Source organism: Dermacentor variabilis, chromosome 2, assembly GCF_050947875.1.
Source record: "Dermacentor variabilis isolate Ectoservices chromosome 2, ASM5094787v1, whole genome shotgun sequence".
In the NCBI taxonomy this organism is placed as follows: Eukaryota; Metazoa; Arthropoda; class Arachnida; order Ixodida; family Ixodidae; genus Dermacentor; species Dermacentor variabilis.
Genome location: NC_134569.1, coordinates 110672705 through 110687516, shown reverse-complemented (window position 1 = coordinate 110687516; position 14812 = coordinate 110672705). Strand labels below are relative to the sequence as shown.

General features: G+C 44.0%; 1 protein-coding gene across 1 annotated transcript in view; it reads left to right on the top strand.

Moving 5' to 3' along the window:
• Positions 1 to 14812, top strand: part of LOC142572524 (tudor domain-containing 6-like) — an 81832-nt gene that overhangs the window by 19928 nt on the left and 47092 nt on the right. Inside the window, exons 9-12 of the mRNA XM_075681690.1 lie at positions 1059 to 1155; positions 2489 to 2630; positions 4013 to 4168; positions 8070 to 8156. Of these exons, the coding sequence (XP_075537805.1) occupies positions 1059 to 1155; positions 2489 to 2630; positions 4013 to 4168; positions 8070 to 8156 (482 nt within the window). The remainder of the gene's footprint in view (positions 1 to 1058; positions 1156 to 2488; positions 2631 to 4012; positions 4169 to 8069; positions 8157 to 14812) is intronic.

Here is a 14812-nt window from a genome sequence, read left to right as displayed (position 1 = left end):
CGACAATATTCAGGGGTGAGATTATTTCGTGAGTCCGATTACGCGAGTAAATACGGTAATGTCATGCGCCTTCTAAGGCACAGCCCATTTTGGCACACGAATCTTGTCCAACAGCTGCTGGCTTTAAAATCGCAAGCAGGTATGCCATGATATCTGGCAGTGGCCCGCACATGGCTCTGAATCAGCCAGCTGCACGGCCTTCACTCTGGGGCCTCTTGACATATGTATTCCAGAACTTTGTTTTCCACAAGAGGAAACTTGCCTTGTGTTGGGCCTCAAGATGTGCGGCATTTGCTTTTTGTAGCGCGAAGCTCTTCCTCTTGTTTTTGCCAGTAGTGTGCATGCACTGAAATGCTGAAATGCTGTCCAGCTGCACGGTGCCCATGCTCAGACTTATGCTCAATAACCTTGAGTTTAAAACTGCCCGTATAGCCAGCGTACCAGCCCATTGTAGCTTATACAGCTGGTGCCCAAGGAAGTTCTCCGCAGAACACAAACAGAAGCAGGGATGGAATGGCGGTGAATTCACGTTGTTTGCTGCTTTGTTTGCATGCCACCGTGCTTGTATGGTGCTGTAAGCAAGGAAGTTTCTTTCGTATTCGACAGATGGCGCTGTGCCACAAAAAGGCACAATTTTTTACTTGTAACCCTCATATTTCACGCTCGCGTCGCCGGCAACTGTTCAGCAGGGTTCTTAAATTGTTTTTAGACTTGTTGAGGTATAACAGCGTGATTTTACATTATTGCAATTGTCAACGGCGCCAGAAATCACGCCGTAATAGAGTGAACAGATATTACGCACCAACTTTTGAAGTAAGATGCTCTCCACATACACACACAAAAAAGTATTTTCTCAAGGACAAAATGGGGGATTTGTTCAGTATGTGAGTGGGTTCATTACGCGAGTAAATACATTATTTTTTTATAGTAAAGGTTGCAGTTTTATTTGTTTTAGTGGAACGACTTGGCTAGGCTTGTCCATTTGATTTGAGGAAATGAAGCAAAGCAAAATAGTAATTTAAAGCATCAGTGGTGAAATGGTTGCGTCTTTCTTTCAGCTGAATTCTTGTGCCACATTTGCAAGGCATACTACTGCTCACCAGATTGTCAGTTGAAAGACTGGCCTTCACACAAGGAAACTTGCCAAAAGAAAGGGTATGTTCATTATGAAGTTCACTTGGTAATTGCTTCACAGCTTCACAAAAAAATCTGTGCGTGTGTGCTTGACATTGTTATGACATTGACATGCACTGTGTCATGTAGTGGCAATAAGCTGCTTGCCACTGCAATTTCTTTATGAATTAAAGTCATTAGAAGTTGTGGCCAACCTGATAGCACAGGATTCGTTGACCACAGCACAGTGGATGATTACATTCCTAGCCAGCTCACCTGATGAAAAAATGATTCTGATCTGACCTAAGTGGGCTTATTTCTTTAGTATTTGCTGCTGTGGAAATTGGCTCTGATTCCAGTAGGCTGGCAGAATGCATTCTTGAAAAGTTGACCTATAAATCAGAAAAGTTCCTTTTGCAAGATGATTATAAAGACTCCGAAGAGGAAAGTTAGTTTAAGTGTATTGGTAAACTATATCCGCAATACTAAAAAAGGGAGGCTTGATAAGCCAGAAAAGACGCGAAAACAAATGACTGGTTGGGACGCTGCCTTGAAGTTCCGTGACGTCATGGCTTTTGATGGCTTTGGCTTGAGTCTGGTTGATTTGTTATTGCTAAAGATAGAATGCACTTTATTGTAAAGAAGCTAGTAAGCCTATTGCATGAAATTAACGAAAATAGATTGTTTTAAAAAGAATGCTATCATTGTCTAAACTAATTTAGTGCTTTTGTCTAGTGTCTCTGTAATTAGCAGGAAAAAAGGGATATACGAGGGAGAATCAAAACATACTGTGTTAATCTTTTAAACTTTGTGGTAAAGATAAGGGTTTGTGGGGAAGGTGGCAGCCAGCTTTGTGTAATACCCTGTGTTATGCTTTTTGCATTTGGAAAGCCATTGGCTAGTTAACAGCTGCAGGTGACGAGATTGTGTGCGTCAGTCACCTTGCCAATAGTTGCAGTTTTGGGCTCAGTGTGGGACACAGAGCCTTGTAATGCCTCCCTGTTGGCTCTGAAGAAAATTTTTATTGGTGGGCAGGCTGCTCTAAATATGACAGTGGAATTGGGACAGTCTGTTTTTAATGGAAAATGAGGAGAGTGATGGTTGGATGAGTTGGCTGGAAAAGATTTAGAGTGGTCCTTTAAAAAAAATATGAGGATGATGACAGCTGAAGCATTGTAAGATGAACAACCATTTGGTACCTTGGCAAGCAGATAATCATGTGATGTTGTTATAAGGAATGCGTTGAACACTGTTCTCACTGAACTAAGCCAGCCGTAGCTGCTGCAGCAAACATCATTTTTGTTTTTACTGTTTGTGGGCTCTTGTGTAGCAACTTATGCCTTTTATTGAGCTGTCTTTTTCATGTTTCTCGCAGTTTGCTGCCTACACCTCGAAACAAACTGCCTGAGAAGGATAAGGGCATATCATCACCGAAACGAGGTGGTCAGAGAAGCAATGATGTTCTTGAGAAGGAGAGAGTCTCATCCCCTCAAAAGCCAAGTAGTCAGAAAGGCAATGTATGTAGCTTTGTGCGAACAGTCCTACTGGCAACTCTTTTCAACTACCTAGACATTTTTGTACAATAGAATTTCGTTGTAATAAAACTGTTGAGACCAAGCTTATTGGTTTAATTTATATGGTGTTATGGCAGGTAAACAGAAGCGTCACTAGAAAACTGTGCATTATGTTGGTGCACTTCAGTAATTAATACAGTCATGAAAATTGTGGATTTAAGCCGCAGATGACGACTAAAGCAGACTTTTCGCAAAACCACCATGTTAGTTCGGGGACAGTGTTTCCTAAAATGTAAAACTCAGTTTGAGCCCTGCAATTACTCTGGGCAGGTACTGCCCTGGCCAGAAAGGGTATTGCAAAATCATTTGTGTTTAATACGGCAGGTTTTGACTGTTTGCCACATTGGCATTTTTAGCTCTAGCAAGCATAGGAATTCAGCAGAAGCAGCGGTTTTGTGTGGAGTAAATGGAATTAATAAGGTCGCACTGTAGCATTAGGTTGTTTAGCTCTGTGTCTATACAATGCATGGCAAAGTAGATGGTAAATGTTCCGTAGCTGAAAATTCAGAGTCGTATACTGTGGTAGAAAGGAAGTTTCAGGATCATTTGACTGCCATTTCCATTGTGGCAGTTTAGCTTAGCACATTGTGCCTGATAATTGCTAGATCATGTGTCAGAAAGCTTCTATAAAACTTTTCTAATTACCTGATGTGTGCATTGCATGTACTCTGTTGTATATGTACCCTTAAAGGTATCAAATAACATGCAATGTTGTCGAATGGAGTCATCCACCAGAAGTGGAACAAAACTACTAAGTAAATGCACATAGATTTCTCATTAAGAAATCTTCGTAGTTGAAAAAAAAATTTGTGCTGGCCTAGGAATAGAATTTGCAAGCAGTGTGTTTCTTGGGCGGTCGCTCTGCCATCTGAACTAATCAGGAAGCTAGTAGATGGCAGTGCGAAGGCGAATTAATCGACAACTTGAAGTGGGGGAATGCTGAGTATTGCAAATTGATGCGAATTCAGTGCATCATTTTGTGCAAATTCTTGCAGCAAGTGATGCCACATGCTTCAAGTCTCCTTTGCCTATTCTCTCATGTGGTTGTAGTGTAATGAAATGTAAAAATATTGTATAGTAGACAGGACCAGGGTATGCAATTGTTGACCTGGGGTTATTTTTAGATGCATAATATATAATTTGGCACTTTGATTGGGTCCATTTCTCTAGCGCACTGTGAAGACCTGTTTAGTGTGATGTAGTACACAGCCAGCCCTACCTTGTTTGTTCTTTAGCTGACCTCTTAAGCAACATTTCAGCTCTTTCCATGCATTTTTTGTGTGTAGCAAACTTATTGCTTTTATTTCCCCTTCCTTCCATACTAGGTATTCTCCGGTGGAGTAAAGGACAGGGCCTTTGGAAAATTGGGGCAGGATGGTTCGCCCAGAAGGCCCCAAGACAAACCGGCACCCCACTCTCCAAACAGGCCTAAAGCTAGTCCACAGCAGGCACAGTCTCCAGCTCCGCCTGCTGTTGCAGAGGTGTGCATTCTGTTGGGATTGGTCTGAATTTTGAAAAATTGGGCAGTTGCTGAATATTACAAAAAGTTGCTCCTCGGTTACATGTAGTGCCTGAATTTATCGTGCTTGTTAACTTTTTAATTTGTCTCTTATGGTCTTGCGGGTTCAAAGGGTACCACCAAACAGACAAAACATAGTTTGAGACTGTGGATAGATGGCTAGACCTCTTCCAGATTTACTTAGTGTGTAATGCAGAATATGGTCGAGTCTGATTATAGGTTGAGACTTTTACCTTGAGACAAGAAAGTAAAAAAAAAAATATATATATATATATATATATATATATATATATAAGGCACAGAACTTTGTTTTATGCACTGGTGGCACTTGACTTGTTTGCTGCTCACTCGTTCAAACTGTCAGAACTTCCGTCCAAAGATTATTGCTTATTTGCTGGCAGCATCCCACAACATCTCGTCCATGGTGCTGTTCAGGGATTTGCTAATACAGCATTTCTTAGATGCGCACACTACCATGTTGTCGGGCGGCGAGCACCAAGCCTGGGGCAGCCATCTGCTCACAGCAGCGAGAGGCAGCCTGCTCAGCCTGCTCAGCCTGCTGGTTAGAGTCCTTGGGTTGTCGCCGGCCATTCATTGGTCGTACAGTTCGTGCACACAATCTTTAAAAGGCTTGTAGAGCATGACGTCTACTCGTTCCATAGACAACATCGTGTCATGGGAAAGCCTCTTCTTGCAGCATCATCCACTTAAAGATGATAAACAGAGGAAGCTTTCAATAGTCAGCAGTGCATGCAAGCATCACTGTGCAGTGCAAATGCTTGTTCGTCGATGAGAGCAGTTTCACTTCTTTCGCCTCGCACTTGCGGACTACTGTGATGGATAATGGCAAAACCTTTGCATTGCATTAAGCTAAGAACCCAGTATAGGGGGAACCCTTAAATTGCTCCCTTGTCAGCCTGGCTTCATGGCAATCTCTATGGCTTTGTTGCAGATGAGAGAGAGAGAGAGAGAGATTTACATCCTCACTGTTGATAGAAAAGTTCTGATGAAAAATGCTCCACGCTGTTTTTCATGTTAACACTGCATGATCAGGCACTCTGACCAGTAGGCTTTCCATTGCACTAAAAAAAAAATGGGTACCATGAAAATTGGTTCTCAGTCCCTTTAAATCTATGGGACTGGTGCTGTACTGCAACGCAGTTCAAATAATCGTGCATGTCTGAATTATTGGTCGGCAAGTGTATAGAAATATTAACTTCAATGAAGCTGTTGAATATTATGCACCATTCCATTAAAAGGCCTGCGTGCTTTAGAGATGCAGTAATCCCTCGTTATAATGAAGTCAGTGGGATAGCGAAAAAATTTGTTATAAGCGGTAATTTGATATAAGCCACCACTCGAGAAAAGCTAAAGCAGTCAAGCTTTAATTGTGCCACAACTGCGAGGAAGTCAAAGTACAATGTATTCAGTGAAGAAAAACTTTATTCAGGTGGAATAAAGGCAGTGAGCTTTGACTGTTTCAAGTTCTTACCGGGCACGAGCAACCCCTGCTGTAATTTGACCAAGCATTGCACGAGGCTGTTGTCGCCGCCCATGCATTCAACCTTATTTCACGGAAGGCATAGGTACTCCCACATCTGCACCATAGTTGGCACTTCATGTGGCTTTTCGTCCGTCGGCTCTTCGTCCTCGTTGGGGCTACCAACAGTGTCAGTAGCATCTCTGCATCCACCACGGGAGCAACAACTTTGGCCAACGTGAATGTCTCTAAGTCACCTTCTACCTCTTGGCCAGCAATTTTATGAACAGCCTCATACAGATCGCTGCAATTCCAGTCACCGTCAGGTTGGTGATCATCAGAGTTGCTGACGACGGTGCTGGAAAAGCCAGCATGTGCAAAGCAGTTGGCAACCTTAAAAGGTGCGAGTTCTTTCCATGAAAAGTTCAGCAAATGAATTGCACCAAGCACATCAATGTTGTGCCTCATGCTGGTGTCATACGCTGTGAGCATGCGCTGCAAAGGAGCCTTACAGTACAGCTTCCAGGTGGTCTCAGTGATGTCCTGCTCCATTGGTTGCAGTACCGCAGCTGTGTTTGCAGGCGAAAATTTCAGTGATTGCCTGGAGGTTGTTGATCTTCCTGTGGCTTGGTCAATTGTGAATTATGAAAAGCACTTGCCGATTCTTCCTGTCGAACCAGAACCAGAAGCCGCACATAGTCTTCAAAAATAGCAGCAGTCATCCATGTTTGCTTATTACTTGTTTAGAAGCATTCCTCGGGAATAGTTGCATTTCATAAGCACTGCGGCTTCTTCACCTTCCCCAGTATCAAAAAGGGAAGCTCGTCCTTGTCTGTTGCATTGGCATCAAAACAGTACCGTGACAAGCTCCGTGTGCTGTTGTCTTCCGGATGAGGATCCGCAGCGGTAGTGAACGTGTGATTCGGTAGCATCTTGTGGGAAAATGCAGCCTCATATAGTTTGTAGGTGTCTTTGTCTTCATACTTTTCAAGTAGAACTTGGAGCCAATGTTAGTGCCATTACGTCTATAGTGTCACGGTTCACAGATGCACTTTCGCCTACGATCGACTTCGAGGTCATGCTGTGTCGTTTCTTAAACTGCTTAAGCCAGCCATTGCTGCACTTGAAATCTTTATGGCCCATTTGGAGGGCAAGAGCTTCGGTTTTTGCAGTAGTGCAGGTCCATGTACAGGGAGATTTGCACTCCTGGCGTTCTTCAACCACTGTGGAAGTCCACCTTCCACTTCGGGGTATTTTGAATCGCGATTACTCTTCTTCTTTGCCAGCGAAGCTTCCTTGTTTTTCAATAAAGTCGATAAAGTAGACGGTGGTATGCCGAATTCCTTCACTATGTCAGTTTTCTGCTAGCCACCTTTTTCCACTTTCATCAGCAGAACTTTCTGCTCCAAAGTCAGATACTTTCACCCGGAGGCTGACGGGGCCATCTATCACTGTACAGCACAAAAGCACACGCAAGGCACGTCTAACGAAGCACTCCGAATAACACACAATCACATGGCCTGCAGCACGGATCCAAACGCATGCGGCGTCGGTGCCAAAGGGACTGAACGTGGCAAGTGCCGCAGAAGGCAGGAGCTTCAAAACGTCATCGGGGCGTCTAACTTTCCTCAGTGCGCGCTGGTGATGGCGATGGTTGCAATGGTGGGCTTGGCATTGGCTTCACGTGTAGAGGAAGAAAGGCGATTGGAGTTGTGGAGACCAAGAAGCAGGAACCGCGGAAGGGCACCCGTTGGTGGAAGATTGTGCTCAGGAGGGCAGGCTGGAAGAAGGCAGCTTTGGAGAAGCAGCCACGTCGAAACTGGCAGCAAGGAGGCGAGGAGTTGACATGATGACGAATGCGAAAAGTGACTGGCGCACATACGGCTTGCAGACTGGAGAGCGAATGATTAGGGGAAGGCAGTGGGGGCCGCTTTTTTAGGGGGATATGCGGAGGTCACGGAAGACTACAAGAGTATTGCGCTAATTGTACTAATGTGTCGGTGGTATTAATTTGACACTTGTGCAAAACGGTCACTGCCGCTCGGCGGTGGTGATGCCTCTGCTTGCCACTTCACTCTAAGCTGGTCAAGTTCTTCGTGTGCTTCGAGTAACGTGGCTTAAAATGCATGTGTTTGGGTCAGTACCGGAAGAACGTTAGAATAAAGTGATATTCCAAGCAAAGCGATTTCATTATAGCGAGGGGTTACTGTACATATAAGACGATACTTCAGGCTTTATTCTTACATGAGGGTTAAAAAAAAATCTTTTAGTCAGTGGCATGTCGATCTAATGTTCAAGAACTTTGGCAATGCCAAGTCTTGTGCATTTTGCTGCTGGCACAAGTTGTTCAGATTCTGGCAAGCTTATTTCTGAAATTTTGCAGCGTCCGCAAGTGCATACAAAAGTCAACGAGCCAACGAGCACACGCCACCTGGAGTTCCCAACTCTGCGACTCGGAGAGGATGTTGAAGTGAGTCTCCATCTTATTGTCATGTCTTTACTGAGAAGCTGACAGCGTATGCTGAGGGTCCAAATTTTCTTTAAAAAAAAAAAAAAGGGCCTTCGTGTCGTGGGGATGTCATATTAGCAATTGGCCATGTTGGACTGTCATCACACTTAGTGTAGTATTTTTGAATTTGCCTCAGTGAACGCTTTGTTCTTCTGTTTTTCGGTGCCGGATGTATCATATATGCTATGTTATTTTTATATCTGAAAATTCTGATTTAAGCATAGGAAACTTAAGGGGTGATGCGGCTTTTGCTTTGCAAGAATATAGTCAAAAAGTTGACTTTCTGGGAAATCACATCTTCAGTTTCAGCAACCCCTTTTTTATCTCATTCCGAAACGTCGTCACTGTAGAAGTGCTCTAAAGAAGTTTATGTATGAGCCAAAGTGGTGAAAAATTTTGCATAAATCGCGAAAGAGCCTCGTTTTTCGAGCCACAATATCTTCGAAATGGCACAATCGAATGCCGATGCGACACTTAGAATGTCACATTTAGCTATGCTCACAATATTCAACAGACCGTCCACTGCATTCTGTAGGCCCTCGAAACCCTCACAAGGTTCAAAGGAGGAATGCTTACGCAATACAATGTCGCCAAAATGGAGTACAGTGAAACCTCGTTAAATCCTAGTTGGCCAGAGCTCGGAAAAAGTACAGTCGCCGACCAATTTTTCGGACTCCGAAAATTCGGACATGCTCGATTATTCGGTCTGCTTCACGGCACTGCCACTCTCCCCATAGACCATAATGTATAACAACTGCCGAAAGTTTGGACACCTTGCAACCTCTCGTCTGTTTTTTCGGACACTCCTTGAGCCAATTCGATCGAGAGCACCATGCACCGACTTTGACCGCTGCATGGTTCGACTTGCTGAACGACATTTTTGTATTGAACGAAGCCCCCTTGCTGCCCCACGAAGTGGCGCTACTGCAAATCCCCGCTCATCATCATTGTTTCTGCCCAGTTCAATAGAGTGGCTCTACAGCAGTTCCGGTTTCAGCTTAGTAAGCCATGCCAAGACAATCCAGCAGCTGATTTGTTTCTTCGCGCACGATGCTGCGAGTAGGCCACGTTTTTCGTTTGTGCAACTGGTGTCAGCGTGACGGCATGGTGATGTTTACTTTGTGTGCTGTGTCGAGGTTGCGGTGATCCAACGTGGCATACGGAAGCATCGCGTCAAGTGTCTAATGGCGCAGACAGCGCTGGGGAATGCCGGCAAGCGGGTGCCAGGAGGTCTGAGATTTGACGCCTATCGATGTGCTCCCTACTGACGCCGAATATGTTCTGCCGAGACCTGCGCAGTGGTTGCATTGCGATTCCGTACACCGTCTCATTTCAGTTTTACAGCGGCTGACACTGCTGTATTGACATGCGCGGAACTCGACGACGGCGAGCTCATTCGTCGGGTTTCTGCTGCACTGCCGGACGATGAGTCGGAAGATGGCGTACCATGTGCTACGCTGCCGTCGCATGCAGAGTGTGTACAAGCAGTGACTGTGCTTTCAGCCACGTATAGTGACTGTACGACCCTCTCCGAGATTCAGGCTTATCTGATTGCATGTAAACGGAACAGCGTGCAACGGTGCATTCATGATTACTTCAAGCCTACTGCCAAGCCAAAATAAGTGCGTGTAAATCAAGGATTTTTTTTTCTTAATCTGCTTTTTCGGACACCTGTTTATTCGGACATTTCCACAGTCCCCGTGAGGTCCAAATAAACAGTTGGCGACTGTATGTACTAAACTGTAGTAGCCTTCTAAATGTCACCATGGCGTACAGTTACCCTCTCCCTCTCCGAGATTCAGGCTTATCTGATTGCGTGTAAACGGAACAGCGTGCAACGGTGCATTCGTGATTTCTTCAAGCCTACTGCCGAGCCAAAATAAGTGCGTGTAAATCAAGGATTTTTTTTTTCTTAATCTGCTTTTTGGGACACCTGTTTATTCGAACATTTCCACAGTCCCCGTGAGGTCCGAATAAACGGTTGGCGACTGTATGTACTAAACTGTAGTAGCCTTCTAAATGTCACCGTGGCGTACAGTTACGTTAACGTAGACGCCACGACTTCTGCCTTTGGTGCTTATAACGCGCCAAACATAATCCAAACGTGGTTGTTCTCAGCGAGCCGCCGTGCACTTCGCCAGTGGACTCGTGTCGGCACCCCGCAGCGGCAGGGGTATCTACTCCATGTAGCGGACTGCAGCTTGGCGTCAGCTATTGGCCAATAGCAGCAGTCTGAGAGAATGACGAAATAGTGCATCCGATGATGAAATAGTGTGTTTAGAAAAAATGAAGGACAGGGCCTTCTGTTGAAAAGAGAGCATTTGAGAGAAAGGTGACTTTGCAATCCGCTTGCGAGCTCCACGCACCGCATCCGACAGCAAAACTGGCTGATATGTTCACAGCAGCGTATGCTACCCACCGACCGTGTTATTTCACCAATCCCGAAGGGTGGTTCAGGGCCCTTTTAAGTGCCAAGAAAATGCCATTGTTATAACTGGTAAGTGTTATAACGTGGCTGGATGAAAAAATGCAGAGGGTACAAACATTCAAACATCTTAATTCGATAGAAAGAATACTCTGACCTACTTAGACCATTGCTGTTTTTAACAATACTCGAATGTAACAATGACCACTTGCCCCACCCTGAACTTTTGTGTCTGTTCTGTGGAAGCATAAATGCTTACTGCAATGTTCCCATGTTGCTATTAAATCTGTCTAGTTGGTGCCTGTGCCAGGAAGAAAAAGAACCTGTAATTCAGGAACTGAAAAAAATTTTTAAATTTGGAGGACGCTTAAGCTTTGCCTTTAAGAATGGAACAGGATAGCATTCAAAAATCCGTGGCTGCTTCTCACACTCCCCGACAACTTTAGGTTCTGGAACCGTAATGTTTACTGGGAAACGCTGGTGGCAAATGCTATTAGCGACGAGAACTTGGAGTGGCGCCCCCTCACGAGTGACGTCACGGGCAGGACGCCGCTCGCTTGGGCTTGCTCGGCTGCCGTGCTCGCTCGTTTCCTTCGTGTATGCTTGGGGTATGGGTGGCTGGAGCTGTAATTATTAAAGATATGTTGGCTTCTTTCTGCTGCCATGCCTGAACCACAGTTCCTTCTTCAGAAGCATGCGATTTGAGAAAATTTTCGGTTTCGATATCGCAAGCTATGTAGCGTTGAAGGGGTCTACAGGTTTTACAATGCATGTATGTACCATGTCTACCCATAAATTTTGCATAAAAAGAATGTCTACAAACTCAACACGTGATGTTGTTTATGATGCTCTGCTAAACACTTAACATACCCTTAGTACTTAGCTATCAGAGACATTGCATTTTACATGGAAGAACTATCTTGGTATTTTATGTCAACGTGTTATCTGTGTTAGAAAGACACTACCCAGCGAAGCTGTCATCATGATTCTTATTACTCTGGTGAGTTGTTCTAGTCAAATATGGCCACTTTATTAATGCGTAAAAGAAAGAGTTAGGTGCGCATTTTGTATGAAAAAGTTTGCTGCTACAGGCCCCCATCAAACGAATTGCTCATGGCTGCTAACACGACGGCATGTTGTATAGAGTATTTACATAGTTAATTCACAAATACCATAGTAGCAATCATCTGAAAGAAATGTATCGTGATTCAGATCGAGAGGCAATCAATTGCAAGGGATGAAATATTTCATGGTGGCCCTCAGTAGCCTTTATCGACAATATGACACACCCCTCACACTACGGTAGCAACCGACTGTCGTTATGGTGAGGCATGCATTGTTCGCGAAACCCATCAGTTCACTAAAACTTTGAATTAAAACCATAAAGCAGTCTTTTACAGCGCCAATGGCAATGCCTAAAGTATACTCAAGGTACGACAGCATAGCTTAGGATGCCTAGAAAAGGAAAATTCAAGTATGTTCTGCCTCATCATGTCGCGAACCAGCGTTGTATAATTATACAGACTTAGAACTGTTCACTTCATCAGTACACAAAAAAAAAAAAGAACCCCGTAAACCTTTATAAGCAAGACACCACAAACATTACATATTTCTCTTGATTTTTGACCCTCCACTGGGGAATTACGATACCTTGAATATGTCCAATACTACTAATGAATGATGTGTCAGCTTCTTTCTGGCTGCAGCCATACTATCCAAAAGGCATATTTCGCTAAAAAATTTGGGCCGAGCAGCCTGTGTCAGTTTGCCAAACAGATTCATCATGTATATTCCCTCAAGCAACAGACACCAGTAAATTGCTCAAGTGGGTTGAACGTGTAGCACAGAAAAGGGAATATATATTGGTACATTCCTTTTCATATTCTGCAAACATATGTAAGCCTCAGTTAGCTTTACTTCAAATTACCGCCACTTAAAATAAACACTTGAAGAACAGCCGAATTTTGAGTAGCAGTTAAAGAAGCAAGTGCTGCTGGTAGAATCTAAACTGCAGTGTTAATTAGGTCCTCATGTTACTGCTGAGCGTTTCTGTGACGAAATGTGAAAATTTGATAATATACCATCAACTACTCGTGAGCAAACCTGTTTTACTGGATCAAAGTAACTGTTGTAGAAGTCATACATAGCCAGCCATTGTGACATACTTGTTGCACTGCGGCAGGTATGGTATCATAACTGGATTCTTATATGCTATATTTTTGCGGTTGTTGAACTGCGCATGAAAAACCCGCAATGGGCTGGTCTGAGCTCCTTCGGCTGGCACTGTAGCTTTGCCTCTGAGAACTGTATAGTTGCTAAGAAATAAACCCTTTGAATAAATTTTCGTGAAGGAAGACGTCGCAAAAATATATTTGAGACGACCACCATGAGGAAACGAGACTGAACAAATGAAAACACTGCAGAAGGCGCCTGGACACCGCCCAAACTGCAGCAGACCATAGACGCGAGTCCATGCCCTGATGTCGCGCGAGCAGCGCTAGCGCAGCGCCCCTAGCGCAGCGCCCCTATAGTTCATTCTTGGGGCTAATGCACCAAGACAAGCTTTCTGGTAGCAACGCGGCCTCTTTCATGGGCTGCCATGCGCGGAGGCGAGCGCCATCTGGAAGTGTTGCAAGGAACTGGGCATGCCGTTTTATGAATGGTAGAAATGCTGGAAAAGAGGTTTCTGTTTGAGTTTCCACATAACAGAATTATGTTTTCTTGTATGTTCAAATTACAATCCGACGCTATCATGTCTGTAGGTTGTGTGTCTGATGCATTTTGCTTTGATAAATTAAATTCGTTCAGTAACATTGCGCTGCGTGGAGGGCCTGTGTGGTTGCGCATGGTTTGGAATGATTTTTTTCGAAAAGATTTTTGGCCGAATCTTCTGTGACCCGAGCCCCTTAACGCCATTGTGTTAAATAAATGCCAGCTGCTTCGCTTTGCCACCCCTACCTTTGTGCCACGCACCGTGTATGGCAGGCATGCCTTAATCTCCACTCTCTGGTCTACCTTCCACCGCTTGGACATCGGTGAGAGGGCGGAAGGGAGAGGAGAGAGGGCCGCGACAAATGCTTGCTGCAAGAAAAGTGTGACAAAGGGGCTCGTGGTTTTTTCTTTTCTTTTTCTTTTTTCATGGCAAAGCATGCTGTGCGGGGGGTGGAGTTGCCGGCGCAAAGGCGGTAGTAACAAAGGATTTCGCATTTTTTTTCTTTAGGAGCACACACCCCATAGCCAGACTTATACCCTGGTCAAGCATGCAAAATAAGTGCGTTTACGGAGATTGTCACTCGGTTTAAATGCACACTGCCAAATCTAAACATCGTAAGTGGAGCGTCACTTGCGGAAGAGTGCACCCTGGTCGGAGTGCGTTCACGGAACGCATTTTCCTGGCCAAGTGTGTAGCCTCTCCGCCAGCGGTTTAAATGGTACAAAATGTAATGCATAAAAAAAGGACACGAGTTCATTTTAGTTGTTGAACAGCTTCTAACGAAATAATCAGAAGAGAACTTGCTCATATTCTGTTCTAGCAGGATCAAATGCCGTCTTGGCTGGTATTGACTTGCAATACTTACTATAAAGATCTTTTTGGTTTTTGCTGAGAAAATATAGTATAAGTCTGCTTTTTATTCATAATAACACCATATAATATAGTATATATAGTATTAGTATAGTACATATTATAGTATACCGTATAATATAGTGTAAGTTTGCTTTTTATTCATAATAACAATGTAAAAGATTCACTGTTTAGAAGTTTTTTCTTGTTAATCTACATCTTCAAGAAACACGCTCTTACCTCCATATTCAGAAATTTATCTTAACTTGAAGCTCATGTTTGACTTGATATAAATGACGCCTAGTGTGAATGCGCCCTGAACGCTCATTGCTTTTCTTTTGGTGCGTTCACGACAGGTGTCATTTAAATCAAGTTAGGCATGGGCTTCATGTTAAGATGCATTTCTGAATACAGGGGTTAGTCTGTCGCCAACTTTTGTTTACTGCGAGTGCGTTCTGTTTTCCCGTTCAGCACTGCGTAGCCTTAAGTGTCACTCAAGGTCCCGAAAGCACTCTCCGTAAGTGCACTTAACTTGCCTGCTTGACAGGGGTAATAATTGTTATAACTGACAACGCTGTGTTGGAGAACACATACAAAAGCTGACAGTGCATCAAGTGCTCATTGTTATAT